Source organism: Oncorhynchus kisutch, linkage group LG10 (assembly GCF_002021735.2).
Source record: "Oncorhynchus kisutch isolate 150728-3 linkage group LG10, Okis_V2, whole genome shotgun sequence".
Taxonomy (NCBI): Eukaryota; Metazoa; Chordata; class Actinopteri; order Salmoniformes; family Salmonidae; genus Oncorhynchus; species Oncorhynchus kisutch.
In genome coordinates, this window is record NC_034183.2 from 21,411,507 (window position 1) to 21,427,414 (window position 15,908).

At 43.2% G+C, this 15,908-nt stretch overlaps 1 protein-coding gene across 2 annotated transcripts in view; it reads left to right on the top strand.

Annotated features, from left to right (window-relative positions):
* LOC109897903 (long-chain-fatty-acid--CoA ligase ACSBG2-like) overlaps window positions 1-8,723 on the top strand; it is a 56,542-nt gene extending 47,819 nt beyond the window's left edge. For both annotated transcript variants that reach the window (XM_020492557.2, XM_020492556.2), the window contains exons 8-15: window positions 196-345; window positions 2,170-2,346; window positions 2,902-3,083; window positions 3,379-3,621; window positions 3,834-4,051; window positions 4,194-4,333; window positions 5,571-5,817; window positions 6,581-8,723. In XM_020492557.2, coding sequence (XP_020348146.1) covers window positions 196-345; window positions 2,170-2,346; window positions 2,902-3,083; window positions 3,379-3,621; window positions 3,834-4,051; window positions 4,194-4,333; window positions 5,571-5,817; window positions 6,581-6,699 — 1,476 coding nt within the window. In that variant the 3' untranslated portion in view covers window positions 6,700-8,723. The remainder of the gene's footprint in view (window positions 1-195; window positions 346-2,169; window positions 2,347-2,901; window positions 3,084-3,378; window positions 3,622-3,833; window positions 4,052-4,193; window positions 4,334-5,570; window positions 5,818-6,580) is intronic.
* Window positions 8,724-15,908: the final 7,185 nt, after the last annotated feature.

Here is a 15,908-nt window from a genome sequence, read left to right on the forward strand (position 1 = left end):
CTAAATTGATTTATGTATTATATTAAGTTAAAATAAGTGTTAATTCAGTATTGTTGTAATTGTCATTATTACAAATACATTTTTTTAAATCGCCCGATTTAATCAGTGTCGGCTTTTTTGGTCCTCCAATTATCGGTGTCGAAAAATCATAATCGGTCGACCTCTAATCCTGACGATCTTGTATTCTCTACACAGTGGGCGGAGTTTATGGAGCTGGGCCGTGATGAGTCCAACACTCAGCTGGATGACATCATCGCTACCCAGAAACCCAACCAGTGCTGCACACTGATCTACACATCAGGGACCACGGGGCAGCCCAAAGGAGTGATGCTCAGCCATGACAATGTGAGTGACACCCACCAGTAACATTAGACTGCCAGGCGGTGAAGGTGGGCAACAGCACCTCTGCAACGCTGATCCTCAACACAGGGCCCCACAAGGGTACGTGCTTAGCCCCCTCCTATACTCCCTGTTCCCCCATGACTGCGTGGCCATGCGTGTCTCCAACTCAACCATCAAGTTTGCAAACAACACAAGTGGTAGGCCTGATTACCAACAAATATGAGACTGCCTACAGGGAGGTGGTGAGGGCCCTGGCGGAGTGGTGCCAGGAAAATAACGTCAACAAAACGAAGGAGCTGATTGTAGACTTCAGAAAACAGCTGAAGGAACACTCCCCCCATCTGCATCGACTGGGCCGCAATGGCGAGGGCAAAAAGATTAAAGTTCCTCGGCGGCACATTACTGACAACCTGAAATGGTCCACAGTGTTAATTTTACCTTTATTTTTGTACCCCTTTTTCTCTCCAATTTCGTGGTATCCAATTGGTAGTTACTTGTCTCATCGCTGCAACTCCCGTACGGACTCGGGAGAGGCGAAGGTCGAGAGCCGTGCGTCCTCCGAAACACAACACAAGCCGCACTGCTTCTTGACACAATGCCCACTTAACTCCTGCGACTGTGTCGGCGTGCATTGCACCCGGCACGCCACAGGAGTCGCTAGTGCGCGATGGGACAAGGACATCGCTGCCGGCCAGGCCCTCCCCTAACCCGGATGACGCTGGGCCGATTGTGCGCCGCCCCATGGGTCTACCAGTCACGGACAGCTGTGACAGAGCCTGGACTCGAACCCAGAATCTCTAGTGGCACAGCTAGCACTGCGATGCAGTGCCTTAGACCACTGCACCACTCGGGAGGCCCCATACAGTGTGGTGAATGTGCAACAGTGCCTCTTCAACCTCAGGAGGCTGAAAATATTCTACAGATGTACCATTGAGAGCATCCTGTCGGGCTGTTTCACCGCCTGGTACGGCACCTGCACCACCGCAACTGCTGGGCTTTCCAGATGGTGGCACAGTCAGCCCATGCATCACCGGGGCGCACAGCCTGCCCTCCAGGACATCTACAGCACCCGGTGTCACAGGAAAGCCAGTAAGATCATCAAGGACCTCGGCCACCTTAGCCACGGCCTCTTCACCCCGCTACCATCTAGAAGACGGTACAGGTGCCGAGAAACTAAAAAATGCCTTCGCTCTCCAGGCCATCAGACTGTTAGTCACCACTAGCCGGCCTTCGCCCAGGAGTCTGCCCGGAATTTTAGTCACTGTTATTCGCTGGCTACCACCCGGTTACTCTAACCTGCACCTTAGACTGCTGCCCTATGTAAATAATCACTTTAATAATGTTTATACAGTTTTACCCACTTAATATGTATATACTGTATTCTAGTCATGGTTCATCTTATACAACTACTGCTGTACACATTTTCTATTCATATACTGTCCATAATATCAATACACCCCATCATATATTTTTATATTTCAGACTCTGACATTGTTTATTCTAATATTTCTAATTGCTTTAGAATTTTTTTGATTTGCATGTATTTTGTATTGTTAGGTGTTACAGCACCGTTGGAGCTAGAAATATAAGCATTTAGTTATACCCACGATAACATCTTCAAAATATGTGTACATGACCAATAAAATGGCTGCACATTAGGTTCCATTGTAAAGATCTATGAGAATGATGCACTATCAGTGTCGTGATGTAAACGTGTAAAAATGTAGCCTCCTATCTATTCAAATAGATTCACCTTTGCTCAGAGTTTACTTGTGAATGACTGGTGTTTTAATGACTGTCTCTCTCTCTCTCGCTCTCTCTTTGTAGCTGACATGGACAGCGTTCGCCGTAGGCCGCCATGTCCAGCTGACAGAAGCCACCAAGTCTCAGGAGATAGTTGTCAGCTACCTGCCTCTCAGCCACATCGCTGCTCAGATGGTGGACATCTGGGTCACCATGAAGGTTGGAGGGGCAACCTATTTCGCCCAGCCAGACGCACTGAAGGTGATGGTCTATTCTTATTTAGAAGACTACCTTTTCCACATTCTCCATGTAACTGAGAAGATCGTTCTGCAGTCTTACTCTCACTTGTCCTCCCCTTCATTTTAGATTAAACCTATTGTATAATCCAGTTAAGGGAGGCAGTTTAAGTTGAATTGATTTCCTGAGGGGGAAACCTACTCACACAAGACAACTCTTTGTTTTGCAATTGATCAGTTCATTAGTGCAGTGTTTCCCAACTCTGGTCCTCAAGTAACCCCAAAAGCACATCTTTTTGTTGTTGCCTTGGACAAAAACACCTGATTCAACTTGTCAAGCGTTTGATGATTAGTTGACATGTAGAAACACTGCGTTAGTGTATCTGCTCTCTGTGAAAAGGTTATTCTTAAAATAAGTGTCAGCTTTACTATATGCACTACGTTGCAAATGCTTTTGAACAGTTGTCCTCAGGAGCTGAACTGTCTTAATGTGCTAGTGTCCATATTACACTGCTCACACACATGCTTTGTGATTACCAACCCCTTCAGTGTGTGTGCCTCCCTTCCTGTCTGTTCTCAGGGCTCCCTGGTCAACACGATGAGAGAGGTGCGTCCCACAGCCTTTATGGGCGTACCACGCGTCTGGGAGAAAATGCAGGAGAAGATGAAGTCCGTCGGGGCCAAGTCGTCTACTGTGCGCAGGAAGGTGGCAGTCTGGGCCAAAGGAGTGGGGCTGAAGACTAACCTCAGCAAGATGAATCAGTATGTATACCAGTATGAACCAGTATATAGCCTATTGAATAGGGTGAGGGGGATCTGTATTCTAATTTACCTGTTGCACCACCTGTGGTTCTGACTTCTTAGTGATTTGATTTTGTTAAGGCCAATACTACGGTCACAAACATGACAGAACAGGATGAGAAGTTCTCATGCCCACGCACAGTATAATAATGCTAGCACAGTATGTACAGTAGTGAACAACAGCCTGAGGTATAAAGATATAGTAAAGATGTTCTGATGTTGTATTAAACTCCTGCTTCCCCTCCTGCCTGCTCAGGAATGGAGCTATGGCAAGGACGCCTGTCAACTACCGCCTAGCCAAGAAGCTGGTGTTCAGAAAGGTCCGTACGGCCCTGGGTCTGGACCGCTGCACCAAGTGTTACACAGGTGCCGCCCCCATCACCAAGGATACCCTGGAGTTCTTCCTCAGCCTAGACATCCCAGTGTACGAGCTGTACGGAATGAGTGAGAGCACTGGACCTCACACCATCTCTCTGCCCAATGCATTCCGCCTCACCAGGTATCTTACAGCAGATACTCTCCACACTCCCCTGAACACACAATGCCTGACATTACATATTTCCATGCTAACTCAATACAAATTCATTAATTTCACAGCCCCAAGCACATGCATACCTTGGCTTTTAGAAAGTGTATTTGCTGTCGATTTACTGTATATTCTTCATGTATGTGATTTAAGAACTGCAAGGTTAAAGTGTTTTGTCTCCCAAGTGTTGGGAAGTTGATCCCTGGCTGTGAGACTAAGATCCACAGTCCTGACCAGGAGGGCAATGGGGAGATCTGCTTCTGGGGGCGTCACGTCTTCATGGGCTACCTAAACCAGGCCGACAAGACAGAGGACGCCCTGGACGCTGAGGGCTGGCTGCGCTCTGGAGACCTGGGCAAACACGACGACAACGGCTTCCTGTTCGTCACTGGACGCATCAAAGGTACGCAGTCTTCTCTACACACTATAACCCAGAACCCAGTTTTAAACGGAACCGACTGAAGTTAGTTGAAAGCATGTTAGTTGATGGAAGATTCCAAGTTAGAATTATCCTAATTAAAACCTCAGTTTCAATGCGTTCCCAGAGCTGATCATCACAGCGGGTGGAGAGAACATCCCTCCAGTGCCCATTGAAGATGCTGTGAAGGAGGCTGTGTCGCTCGTTAGCAATGCCATGCTCATTGGAGACAAGAGGAAGTTCCTCGCCATGCTGCTCACCATTAAGGTATGACCAGTTAGCTACAGCACTGTTGGTGTAAAACCAAATCCCCATCCCAACTCATAACCCCGTTTAACTCAAAGGTCATCTAAGTTCTGACAACCATTTCTATTTAGAACAAAGTTGTTATACAGTTTACATTGTGTAACATCCTTTAGATGGCCATCTATTGCAGCCACTTCAAGAGTATCTGATAGTTGAGAAATACCATGTGTAATCAGATGCAGCCTCTGAGATTGCACAGTGCTATGTAAACTCCTTATCATGTAATCATAGGATCTGGCAAGACTGTCATAGTGGATTCTAATATTTTAGCTGAAATCACAATTCCTCTTAACTTCTGGTGGACATTTTGTACACTGCCATTCTTTATGCTGTCTGTTAAGTTTGTGTTTTAGGTATCCCTATATTTCTGTTATTACTGTGCTATCACTCTTGTTATTAGTATGCCTGCATGGTAGTCTCACTGGTGATGGACCTGGCCTGAGTGCAATGGCAACCATGCATTGTGGAAATACGGTTTAGTAAACGTTAAACTGGAACCTAGCCATTGTCATTTTATGTTAACAGTATCATTGTCAGTTAACCCTTGGCCTACAATGGTCGCACCCCCACGGAAGTCAATTAACATAATATAAAAATCTGTCAGTTTAAGCTAGAGATGTTTTTTGCATGGGCTGTGTCTCAATCCTCCGATATCTCCCTTCCGCATCTGTGGTGGAAGGTGACAGAGCTAAAGCATTGTTTGTCAGACCAGGAGACATCCCGAAAATCTGTCTTCTCACAAAAACGTCTAGGTGTCTTCTCGGTTTGGCCTACTAACTATTATGACCACTCCTTTGAAAGCCGAAGACTCTCACAAACACGATAGGACAGACAATTCAGAACAAACTTCCTTTAGATTTTTTTGGGGGGGGGACAATCTGTTCCATGTAGGGAATCTGTTAATCAAGGTGTTTCTATTGGCTAATAGCAATGCCAGATTAAATGTTTCATCCAATAATTTTATATTTTTTGATACCTTAATTAAGGGGTCTTAAAATTCTAACTCAAATAGCTTAATGATTCATCTTAAAACAATTCCATATGTTAGCCCCCTCACCCGGCTTAGACTAGGGTTAATGGCATTGATTAATGAAACATAAAAAATTATCCATGCACAAGACAGCCTTCTAAGAAAAATGCATATGTTGTTCTTTTATCTCCTTCACTGACTAAAACTACATGTCTCTTTACCCCTCAGTGCCAGGTGAATGGAGACACTGGTGCTCCTGAGGATGAGTTGACGCCCGAGGCTGTAGAGCTGTGCCGGAAGCTGGGCAGCAATGCCACGCGAGTCTCAGAGATTGCCGGCGGACGTGACCGGGTCATCCATGCTGCTATCCAGGAGGGCATCAACCGCGTGAACGAGAACGCCACCTCCAACGCCCAGCGCATCCAGAAGTGGATCATCCTAGACCAGGACTTCTCCATCACTGGGGGAGAGCTGGGTGAGGGGAGGGGGGGGCTGGAGAAGACAGTGTGCATGTTGGTTTAGTGCCATGTTCTTAACTGCAGTATGTTTTGTTTTTTTTCAGGTCATTACATAGGCTGGACTCTAGTTTCCATGATGTATATAGCCAATTTCAATAGAGTTTTTGTTGGCCTTTTCTCAGTCTATTGCAGACCATGTCATCACTGTAGTTTTCCCCACCTATCCAGTGGTGGGTGTCAATGAGCATAACAGCAGTGTACAAAACATTAAGAATACCTGCTCTTTCCATGACAGACTGACCAGGTGAAGGCTATGATCCCTTATTGATGTAACTTGTTAAATCCCCTTCAATCAGTGCAGATAAAGGGGAGGTGTCAGGTTAAAGAAAGATTGAGCCTTGAGACAACTGAGACATGGATTGTGTGTGTGTGCCTGGGCAAGAACATTTTTAAGTGCCTTTGAAAGGGGTATGGTAGAAGGTGCCAGGCGCACCGGTTTGGGTGTGTAACGTTGCTTGGTTTTTCCACGCTCAAGTTTCCCTGTGTGTATCAAGGATGGTCCACCACCCGAAGGACATCCAGCCAACTGGATACAACTTTGGGAAGCATTGGAGTCGACATGAGCCACCATCCTTTTGGAATGCGTTCAATACCTTGTAGAGTCTGACGATTTGAGGCTGTTCTGAGGGCAAAAAGGGGTGGTGCAACTGAATATAAGGAAGGTGTTCCTAAGTTTTGTACACTGTGTATAGCTGACGCAGTCTCTTTTTTCTCTCTCAGGCCCCACTATGAAGCTGAAGAGGCCAGTGGTCATGAAGATGTACAAAGAGCAAGTAGAGCATTTCTACAAAGAGGTGGTGACCCCAAGCACCCCTGACAACTCCCTTCCCCCCAAATAGGCCTGGGATAAAGGCCCTTGCAGAGCAGTTCATAGAACCGCAACAAAAGACCTGCAGCCAGAAGTCTCTCACATACGACACACACATACACCATACAGACCACCACTCCCTGTGCAGTTCCCATTTACTCCTGTGAAAATGTTTTGTTAGCTTCCTGCTTTGGTTATTGGGTTCTTGTTCACATTTGTGGGTGTTCTAAGGAAAAACATCCATGAGAAGGCGTTGTAAGTCTTTGATTTTTGAAGATGAGCTTATTTCAACTTTGTTTTGTGATGAACAATAATGCATGATAGATGAAGTAGAGTTGTATGTGATGAGGCATGGTTAATGTGCTTTGATACTTGAGACTAAATGGCATAGTATCCAACATTTCCATAGGAAATGGTAGTAGAAATTTGGGCTACGTTTTGAAAAAGCGTTAGTCACAATTATTTATTTTTCATTTGCCAAAGTCAATACTTACTTGGACCAAAGACACATTGGATGTGAAAGAATTATCCAGCTGAAAAAACTACTGATGGAAGTTTTCACATCCAGTGTTCACTCGTCAAAAACATTTTCCTATTTATTATTGTTTTGCTCTGTCTGCATTGGTCTGGTTTCAGAGTATTGATGGAAGTATATCATTGTTGTAGCGCGGTCCTGCAATAAGAGATGGCCAATGACAAATGAAGTTGTAGATTTAGTTAAAGCAAATGGCTCAATGTTGAACTTCTGCACCTACCTTGTCCAATAGAGAGCATCCAAATCACTTTTTTTCAATGCGATGGAACCATATCATTCAAGCCATATTTTTTTGTTTCCTATGTGTTATGACGTTGTCATACTATCTGCAGAATTGCTTGGTCTTGTTGGAATGTTTTATAACGATTGTGTAAAAATGTTGTGACCATTGTTAAATACTGTAAATATATTTAGCCTACATTGCCTCTTTCCTCTGGTCTTTATTTAAACTGTTTTATTAAGTTTAATGTTTTTAAAAGAACTGTCTTTAGCTCAGTCTTGTCAAGCAGTGTGACCTTCTTTATACTTGCGCCACTGAACTGAGTCTTTCTGAAAACTGGTTCATTACATGAGGAAATTTGATAGCGTATCAAAATTAAGTTACCGTTCATCCTGAAACCTTCTACATCCAATAATACCCAGGACCGGTATGGACTGGGGTTTGATCTTATTAGACTGCACATACTCTCCCTAAACTTCATGTATATGAATATGCTGTGTGGAATGTCTCTGTAACCTCCTGTACATGTTCAGGTCCTTGTGTAATTCTGAGTTTTAATTATTGGGGGTTTATTTGGGCCACTTTGTCAGTACAAATGATACTCCTTGTACATTGGAATAGGAAGAACTCAGATTTTTGATTCTGGCTTCCAGCACTTTTCACCATTTGTCTTTTGAAATACTTGAATTTTTTAAATTAAGTAATCTAATGTAAACTACTATTCCATTCTCTGTGGAAAGTGAATATGCCAAAGGCCTTGCAATTTAGAGATGTTAGGTCTTCCACATACAGCTGGTGACCCATATTGTTTCAGGAAGACCTGGAAATAAACTACAAGCTTACCAAGAAGACTGGCATGTAGTGTTTGAAGCTGTATATGGAATGAAAAATATTATTTTCAAAAGTGGAGGAAATGAAGGTGATGTATCTGTATTTTGTTATTTTCTCAACTGATGTCATAGCTTTCTGTTGAAGCTTGTACTGACATACACACTGAAGGTCTGAAGCTCCATACCACCAACAAAGTCCAATGCAATTGCAGTCAACTTTATTACACTTGAGCAAGCAATCTCTTCAAATGCATACAAGACCATGAGAGTTAATGACTGCCATCTAAAGACAGAATACCAGTTTTACCTGACCCTCAACACTTAAGAGTTTTGAAAGTGTTTCTAGTATCAGGTGGGGAAGAAAGTGTGTCTAGAGTTGATGAGCAGTGCCATCTTTGAACTAGCAGCTGCTGAGGAAAGAAACCTTAATGTATGTGATCTAGCTGGAAAATAAAGGTTATTTATTCTGATATATTGAGCAGTTTCATTCATTTCCTGTTGCAAAGTCTTAACCTGAAAAACAGCTGTCAAATTTATTTTGAGATTGAAATATACCAGGTTGCCACTTAAAGTAACTACTATCCAAAATATAGCTGCGAGAAACAATGAACGGGGGTTTGTTGGATAACAAAGCAAGCATTATCACATAGTTCCTATCTTCCTTTATATGCAAACATGGTATTATGTTTCTTTAGGTTAGCAGTTACCCGGAGAGCTGAGTGAATCTGATATGGTTCATGGGAAGATTATTTTTAGCATTAGTTACATATACAAAGGATGGTTAATAGTTTCCTTGTTTTTTGAGATCAAATTACTCAGCTCATTTTAGGGATATCCATGATTTCAAGTTGATGGGCCACTGGAGTGGATTAAAGTGGTTTAAATAGACATGTAAAATCAGATTTTTGATTTATCAACTCTGCCATCTTTTGACCCATCCAATAGCTTTTCTCAAACTAAAGACATACCATGGACCTTTCATTTCATTCTTTGGTTCATGAGAAGTTTTCTACAATGGTGGAAAATCTATCCTAACTGACCTTATGGGTCCTTGAGGCAAAATTGTTCAGCATGAGGAAAGACACAAAGTTTAGTCTCTAGGCCAAATGAGGCGGTTGATGAGGGTTTAAGTGAGACTGCTTATCACAGCACCACCTATAGGCTGATCAGTGCCATTCTTTTTGTGCCCCCCCCCCCCAAAAATGACCAGTCTTGTATTTATTTTACCTTTATTTAACTAGGCAAGTCAGTTAAGAACAAAAGCCATAAGCAAAAAAATGCTAATCCAGAAGCGGTGCACCTAGTGGCCGGGGACTTTAATGCAGGCAAACAAATCAGTTTTACCTCATTTCTACCAGCATGTGCAACCAGAGAAAGAAAATAAACTCTAGACCAACTTCACTACTCACACACACACACACACACCAAGCACTACCTCACCCTCCATTTGGAAAATCTGACCATAATTCTATCCTCCTGATTCCTGTTTACAAGCAAAAACTAAAGCTGGAAGTACCAGTGACAAGCTCAATACAAAAGTGGTCAGATGACGTGGATGCTACGCTACAAGACTGTTTTGCTAGCACAGACTGGAAAATGTTCTGGGATTCATCCAATGGCATTGAGGAGTATACCACCTCAGGCACCGGCTTCATCAGTAAGTGCATCGACGACATCGTCCCCACAGTGACCATATGTACATACCCCAACCAGAAGCCATGAGTTACAGGCAACATTCGCACAGAGCAAAAGGCTAGTGCTGTTGTTTTCAAGGAGCGGGACACTAATCGGAACACTTATTTAAAAAATCCTGCTATGCCCTCAGATGAACCATCAAACAGGCAAAGCGTCAAAACGGGACTAAGATTGAATCCTACTACACCGACTGTGATGTTCGTAGGATGTGGCAGGGCTTGCATACTATTACGGACTACAAAGGGAAACCCAGCTGCGAGCTGCCCAGTGACGCGAGCCTACCAGTTGGACTAAATGCCTTTTAGGCTCACTTCCAGGCAAGAAACACGGAAGCATGCATGAGAGCACCAGCTGTTCCGGGCGACTGTGTGATCACGCTCTCTGTAGCCGATGTGAGCAGGACCTTTAAAACAGGCCACAGGGCCAGACGGATTACCAGGACGTGTACTCAGAGCATGCACAGACCAACTGGCAAGTGTCTTCTCTGACATTTTCAACCTCTCCCTGACCGAGTCTGTAATACCTACATGTTTCAAGCAGACCACCATTGTCCCTGTGCCAAAGAAAATGTATATAACCTGCCTAAATGACTACCGCCCAGTAGCACTCACGAAGGCTGGTCATGGCTCACATCAACACCATCATCCCGGAAACCCTAGACCCACTCCAATTCACATACCGCCACAACAGATCCACAGTTGATGCAATCTAAATCGCACTCCACACTGCCTTTTCCCACCTGGACAAAAGGAACACCTATGTGAGAATGCTGTTCATTGACAACAGTTTAGCTTTCAACACCATAGTACCCACAAAGCTCATCACTAAGCTAAGGTTCCTGGGACTAAACACCTCCCTCTGCAACTGGATCCTGGACTTCCTGACGGGCCACCACCAGGTGGAAAGGGTAGGCAACAACACATCTGCCACGCTAATCCTCAACACTGGGGCCCCTCAGGGGTGCGTGCTTAGTCCCCTCCTGTACTCCCTGTTCACCCACGACTGCGTGGCCTAACACGACTCCAACACCATCATTAAGTTTGCTGATGACACAACAGTGGTAGGCCTGATCACCGACAACAATGAGACAGCCTATAGGAAGGAGGTCAGAGACCTGGCAACCTCTCCCACAACGTGAGCAAGACAAAATAGATGATCGTGGACTACAGGAAAAGGAGGGCCAAACACGCCCCCATTCACATCGATAGGGGCTGTAGTCAAGAGTTAAGTTCCTTGGTGTCCACATAACCAAAACTATCATGGTCAAAACACACCAAGAAAGTTGTGAAGAGGGCACGACAATGCCTTTTCCTCCTCAGGAGACTGGAGAGATTTGGCATGGGTCCCCAGATCCTCAAAAAGTTCAACCACTGCACCATCGAGAGCATTCTGACAGGTTGCATCACCGCCTGGTATTGCAACTGCTCAGCATCCGACCGTAAAAGGTGGTACATAGGGTAGTGCATAAGGCCCAGTACATAACTGGGGCCAAGCTTCCTGCCTTCCAGCACTTATATACTAGGCAGTGTCAGAGGAAGGCCAAAAAAAACTAACACTCCAGTCATCCAAGTCATAGACTGTTCTGTCTCTTACAGCACTGCAATTGGTACTGGATCATCAAGTCTAGGTCCAATAGGCTCCTTAACAGCTTCTACCCCCATGCCATAAGACTGTTGAACAATTAATCAAATGCCCACCCGGACTATTTAGATTGACAACTCTGCTGCCCGTTGTTTGTTATCTTGTTCCCGTTGCTTATTTTCTTAACTCTTTATTTCACTGTAAGGTCTACACCTGTTGTATTCGGCACATGTGACAAATAAAATTGGATTTGAATTGCACACTCCCTCAAAACTTGAGACATCTGTGGTATTGTGTTGTGTGACCAAACTGCCCATTTTAGAGTGGCTTTTATTGTCCACAGTCCGGCTTTAAACTTACTCTTGGAAGTTGTAATAGTAGAATCCCAGTTGTTTTGAGTGAGGCATAAACCTTGTCAGCATAACCGTTTAAACTCTGTGCCCGATTCACCACACAATCTGTTTAACACGAAATGATCCCCATGTGACCTATATAATTCACCCCTTCAAATGGAGTTCAAACACTGGTCATCTAAGAGCCACAACAACGACAGACAGTACTCAATGACTTTATTAATAATATATGATTTCAAAATAAAAAATAACATTAAAATAACATTTTTGTACTTAACACAACTTGCATTGTATGGCCACATGGTGGCATCGTATGCCAAGTTTAAAATACCAAATCGTGTTGTTCTGCCGTTCAGCCCATGGTAGCACTTTATCACCCCTTCCCGCCAGCAAACCCTGCTTTGACAAATAAAGCTTACACATTCCCTGTCACAAACTAGGTTTCCATCCAATTGGCGACAGATTTTCATGCGAATATTCTAAAATCCGCATAAAAGCAGTATGTTCATTTTCCCACCAGAGATGCGTTACCAACAAATGGACTCGTAGCAAATAAAAGGCTGTGCATGACGTAGGCACATTCAAACAAATTCCCATGTACCGAATAAAAGTTTCCATCGCATTTTAAACTCTACTGAAGGTTCTAACAAAGCATTTTGCGTTATATAGCGAGTGTGCCCAATCTGGTATTGACACCTGAGCTCTAGCCGAGGGGTTCCCAAACTCTGTCTGTTGTGGCCCAGGACAAGCAAACTTGATACTACTTGTCAACTAATCATCAAGTCCTTGACAAATTTAATCAGGTGTTTTTGTCCGGGGCTACAATAAAAGTGTGACGTTTGGGGGTACTGGAGGCCCGGAGTTGGGAAACACTGGTCTAAGATAATTATTCATTTAATCTGTAATTTAATAAACGGCATGCTTTCCTGACAAATCGTAGAGGGAGAACCACACGTCATCGCGTGACTCCAGATGTCTTAATCAATATTTGCGCATAAATGAGTTTCCAGATACATTTCTTTCATAATTCATTTTACCTACACACATTTATCCCACCTTGTCCAGCGTATTTTGTTTTGTCGACATTTAATTTGTCATTTGTCAAGTTTACCGGAAAAGGTCTCCATTTGACTGGTCATGATGTTTTTTTTATCCGATATGTACTTTACTCGCATAAAAAAGTTGGATGGAAACCTGGTTAGAGACACTTATAATAACCACTGATACAGAAAACGACCCTCTGCCCATGCCATCTCACATTCCTAAGGAACAGTCACCATTCGTTGCTTATTTGTATTTTTTTCTGTTAAAATTCAGAGTAGATGATCTACCTTTGCTTATCATACATTTAAATGTGTATATATATATATATATATATATTTAAATGTGTATATATATATATATATATATATATATATATATATATATATATATATATATATATATATATATATATATATATATATATATACACATTTAAATATATATATATATATATATATACACATTTAAATGTATGATAAGCAAAGGTAGATCATCTACTCTGAATTTTAACAGAAAAAAATGTGTATATATAGAATATAGTTTGAATTGGCATGGTATCTCTTCCTATGGTGTTCTTATTTAAGAGGTTAAGGGGTCGAAATTGGATAAAAATACAGAGATATATTGAAGGGGGGGGGGGTGACAGTTTATGCCTGGGCTTCGTAACCATACCTCATAGAGTACGGACAAATAGAACGCTGCCTCACTTTGAGTTAAAAACACTCAAATTATAATAGGACATACACATAAAAATACTTATTCTCACTGAAAAGTCCACCTTTTCCTGCTTGATATAATTATACTGGATGATATCGACATGATTAGCTCATACATCAAACATATTCCCAACACCTGTTCCATGGTGTTCAACTGCAACAACTATGATACACAATACAACATTTAGGGAAGTTTTCCTTGACGCAACACTAGAATTAACAGAACTGACAGCATGTTTCTGTATGTATAATGACAAAACATGCCAATACAAATAAAAACAATTAAATAAGAATTTTAAAAAACGTTGGCAAAAAATCTATTTGTATTGCATGTAAATATTGTATAAAATTCTTAAAAATACAGTTTAGATAATTACTTAAGTACTTAAGTCACCACAGCCAAAAGTGCAGAGGTACATAAATAAAAGATTGACTGTTCGTAGATGGTAGATGGGGTTCTCTCTGGGAGAGCTGCACAGGGCTCCCTGTCACTCACCCCTTTAGCGGCCCTTCCCCCTCCCCAACTGCGCCCAAACTCCATGACAAGGGAAAAACTGAGCGCCCCCGGTCAAGGGGTAGAGTTCATGAACTAGGACTTGGGAGTTAAAAGTTCACACACACACACACACACACGAGGACAGCAACGTTCTCTTTTTCCACTCGCTTGACACACACAATCACACTCACAGATGCAAATTCATCTTAAAAATCACTTGCGGGGACTTGTGTTGACATAGGCACACCCAGACAAATAAAAGGGTGGTGGACAGAGCAGAGTGGATGCTGAGAGGAAAATAAGGCGGTTGTTGTTTCACTCTAGAACAGAACCACACATTCAGAGTCCTTAACACCACAGCACCCTCACAGAGGAGAAGGGCCAGAGAGGTCAGTGTGCACTTTGCAGAGGCAGGCAACAGAATGGACATAACTATTAAAGCTATTAGCATTAGAATAAATACAACTGTTCACGAGGTGAAACAGAAAGAAAAGTGAGGGGGGAATGATGCAGGGAGGGGGTCACCCAAAGAGAGGAGAAGAGACAGCCCATTAGTCTGAGTGTGAAACCACAGTGGATGTGAAGGCTAGAGGGACCACAGTAAGAGGAACATGTCTAGCAGATTGACTGAGTGATAGGCCTGGTCTGGCACTGTCCCTATTCATAATGATAGGCCTGGTCTGGCACTGTCCCTTTTCATAATGATAGGCCTGGTCTGGCACTGTCCCTTTCCATAATGATAGGCCTGGTCTGGCACTGTCCCTATTCATAATGATAGGCCTGGTCTGGCACTGTCCCTTTCCATAATGATAGGCCTGGTCTGGCACTGTCCCTTCCCATAATGATAGGCCTGGTCTGGCACTGTCCCTTTTCACAATGATAGGCCTGGTCTGGCACTGTCCCTTTCCACAATGATAGGCCTGGTCTGGCACTGTCCCTTTCCACAATGATATGTCTGGTCTGGCACAGCCCCTTTCCATAGAAAACTACAGCTCAGACAACAGAACATGAGCTATACAACCATTCATATTAAGATCTGGAAAGACAAGGCAATCATTTGGAGAAGACGCCTGAACATCCCTAAAGGACCACTGCTAATGCACAGTGTCTTAGGATTTCTGGAAGGCTTATGTTCCTTATAACAGCAGAGATAGATCCCTGGAAGAAGCTTCAAATCTGCAGACAAACCGCACGAGGAGCATCAACTGATTTCAAGAGAGGGCACTGTTAAGACAAAACTGGAGTTTCAGGCTTCCCAATTAACATTTAGTCAGAGGAAGGACTTTGCTCTTTAACCAGTGTCAGTGGACAGACATAAAAGGCACTAAGAGGATAGTAGGTTTGTTGCTAGCCCTAGAAAATGAACAGGAATACATTCATAGCTTACAGGTATCTGAAATGCAATCCCAAAAATACTCCAAACGTATCAGTACAAAAATTAAATGTAAAAAAGCGTGGCCCCTTTTTTTTTCTTGGATCTGGGAGACTATGGCTACTTGTCACGGCTTTTTACCCCCCACCACCACTAAAAAGGCAATTCAGAAATTATCCTTTCCCCAGAAATTGAGCCCTTTCATGCACATCAAGATAGAAGAGGGGAGGGGGTGTCGAGGTTCAGCTTTCAAAGAGGAAGTGAAGGGAAACTGAACAGACAAGAGATGAACCCCATCTAAAACAAACTACCACCAACAGGCACGTACACAACTTAGTACCTGCATGTGTGAAGACACTCTGGAATGGGACCCAAATGCCTCTCACAGTGTGTGTGTG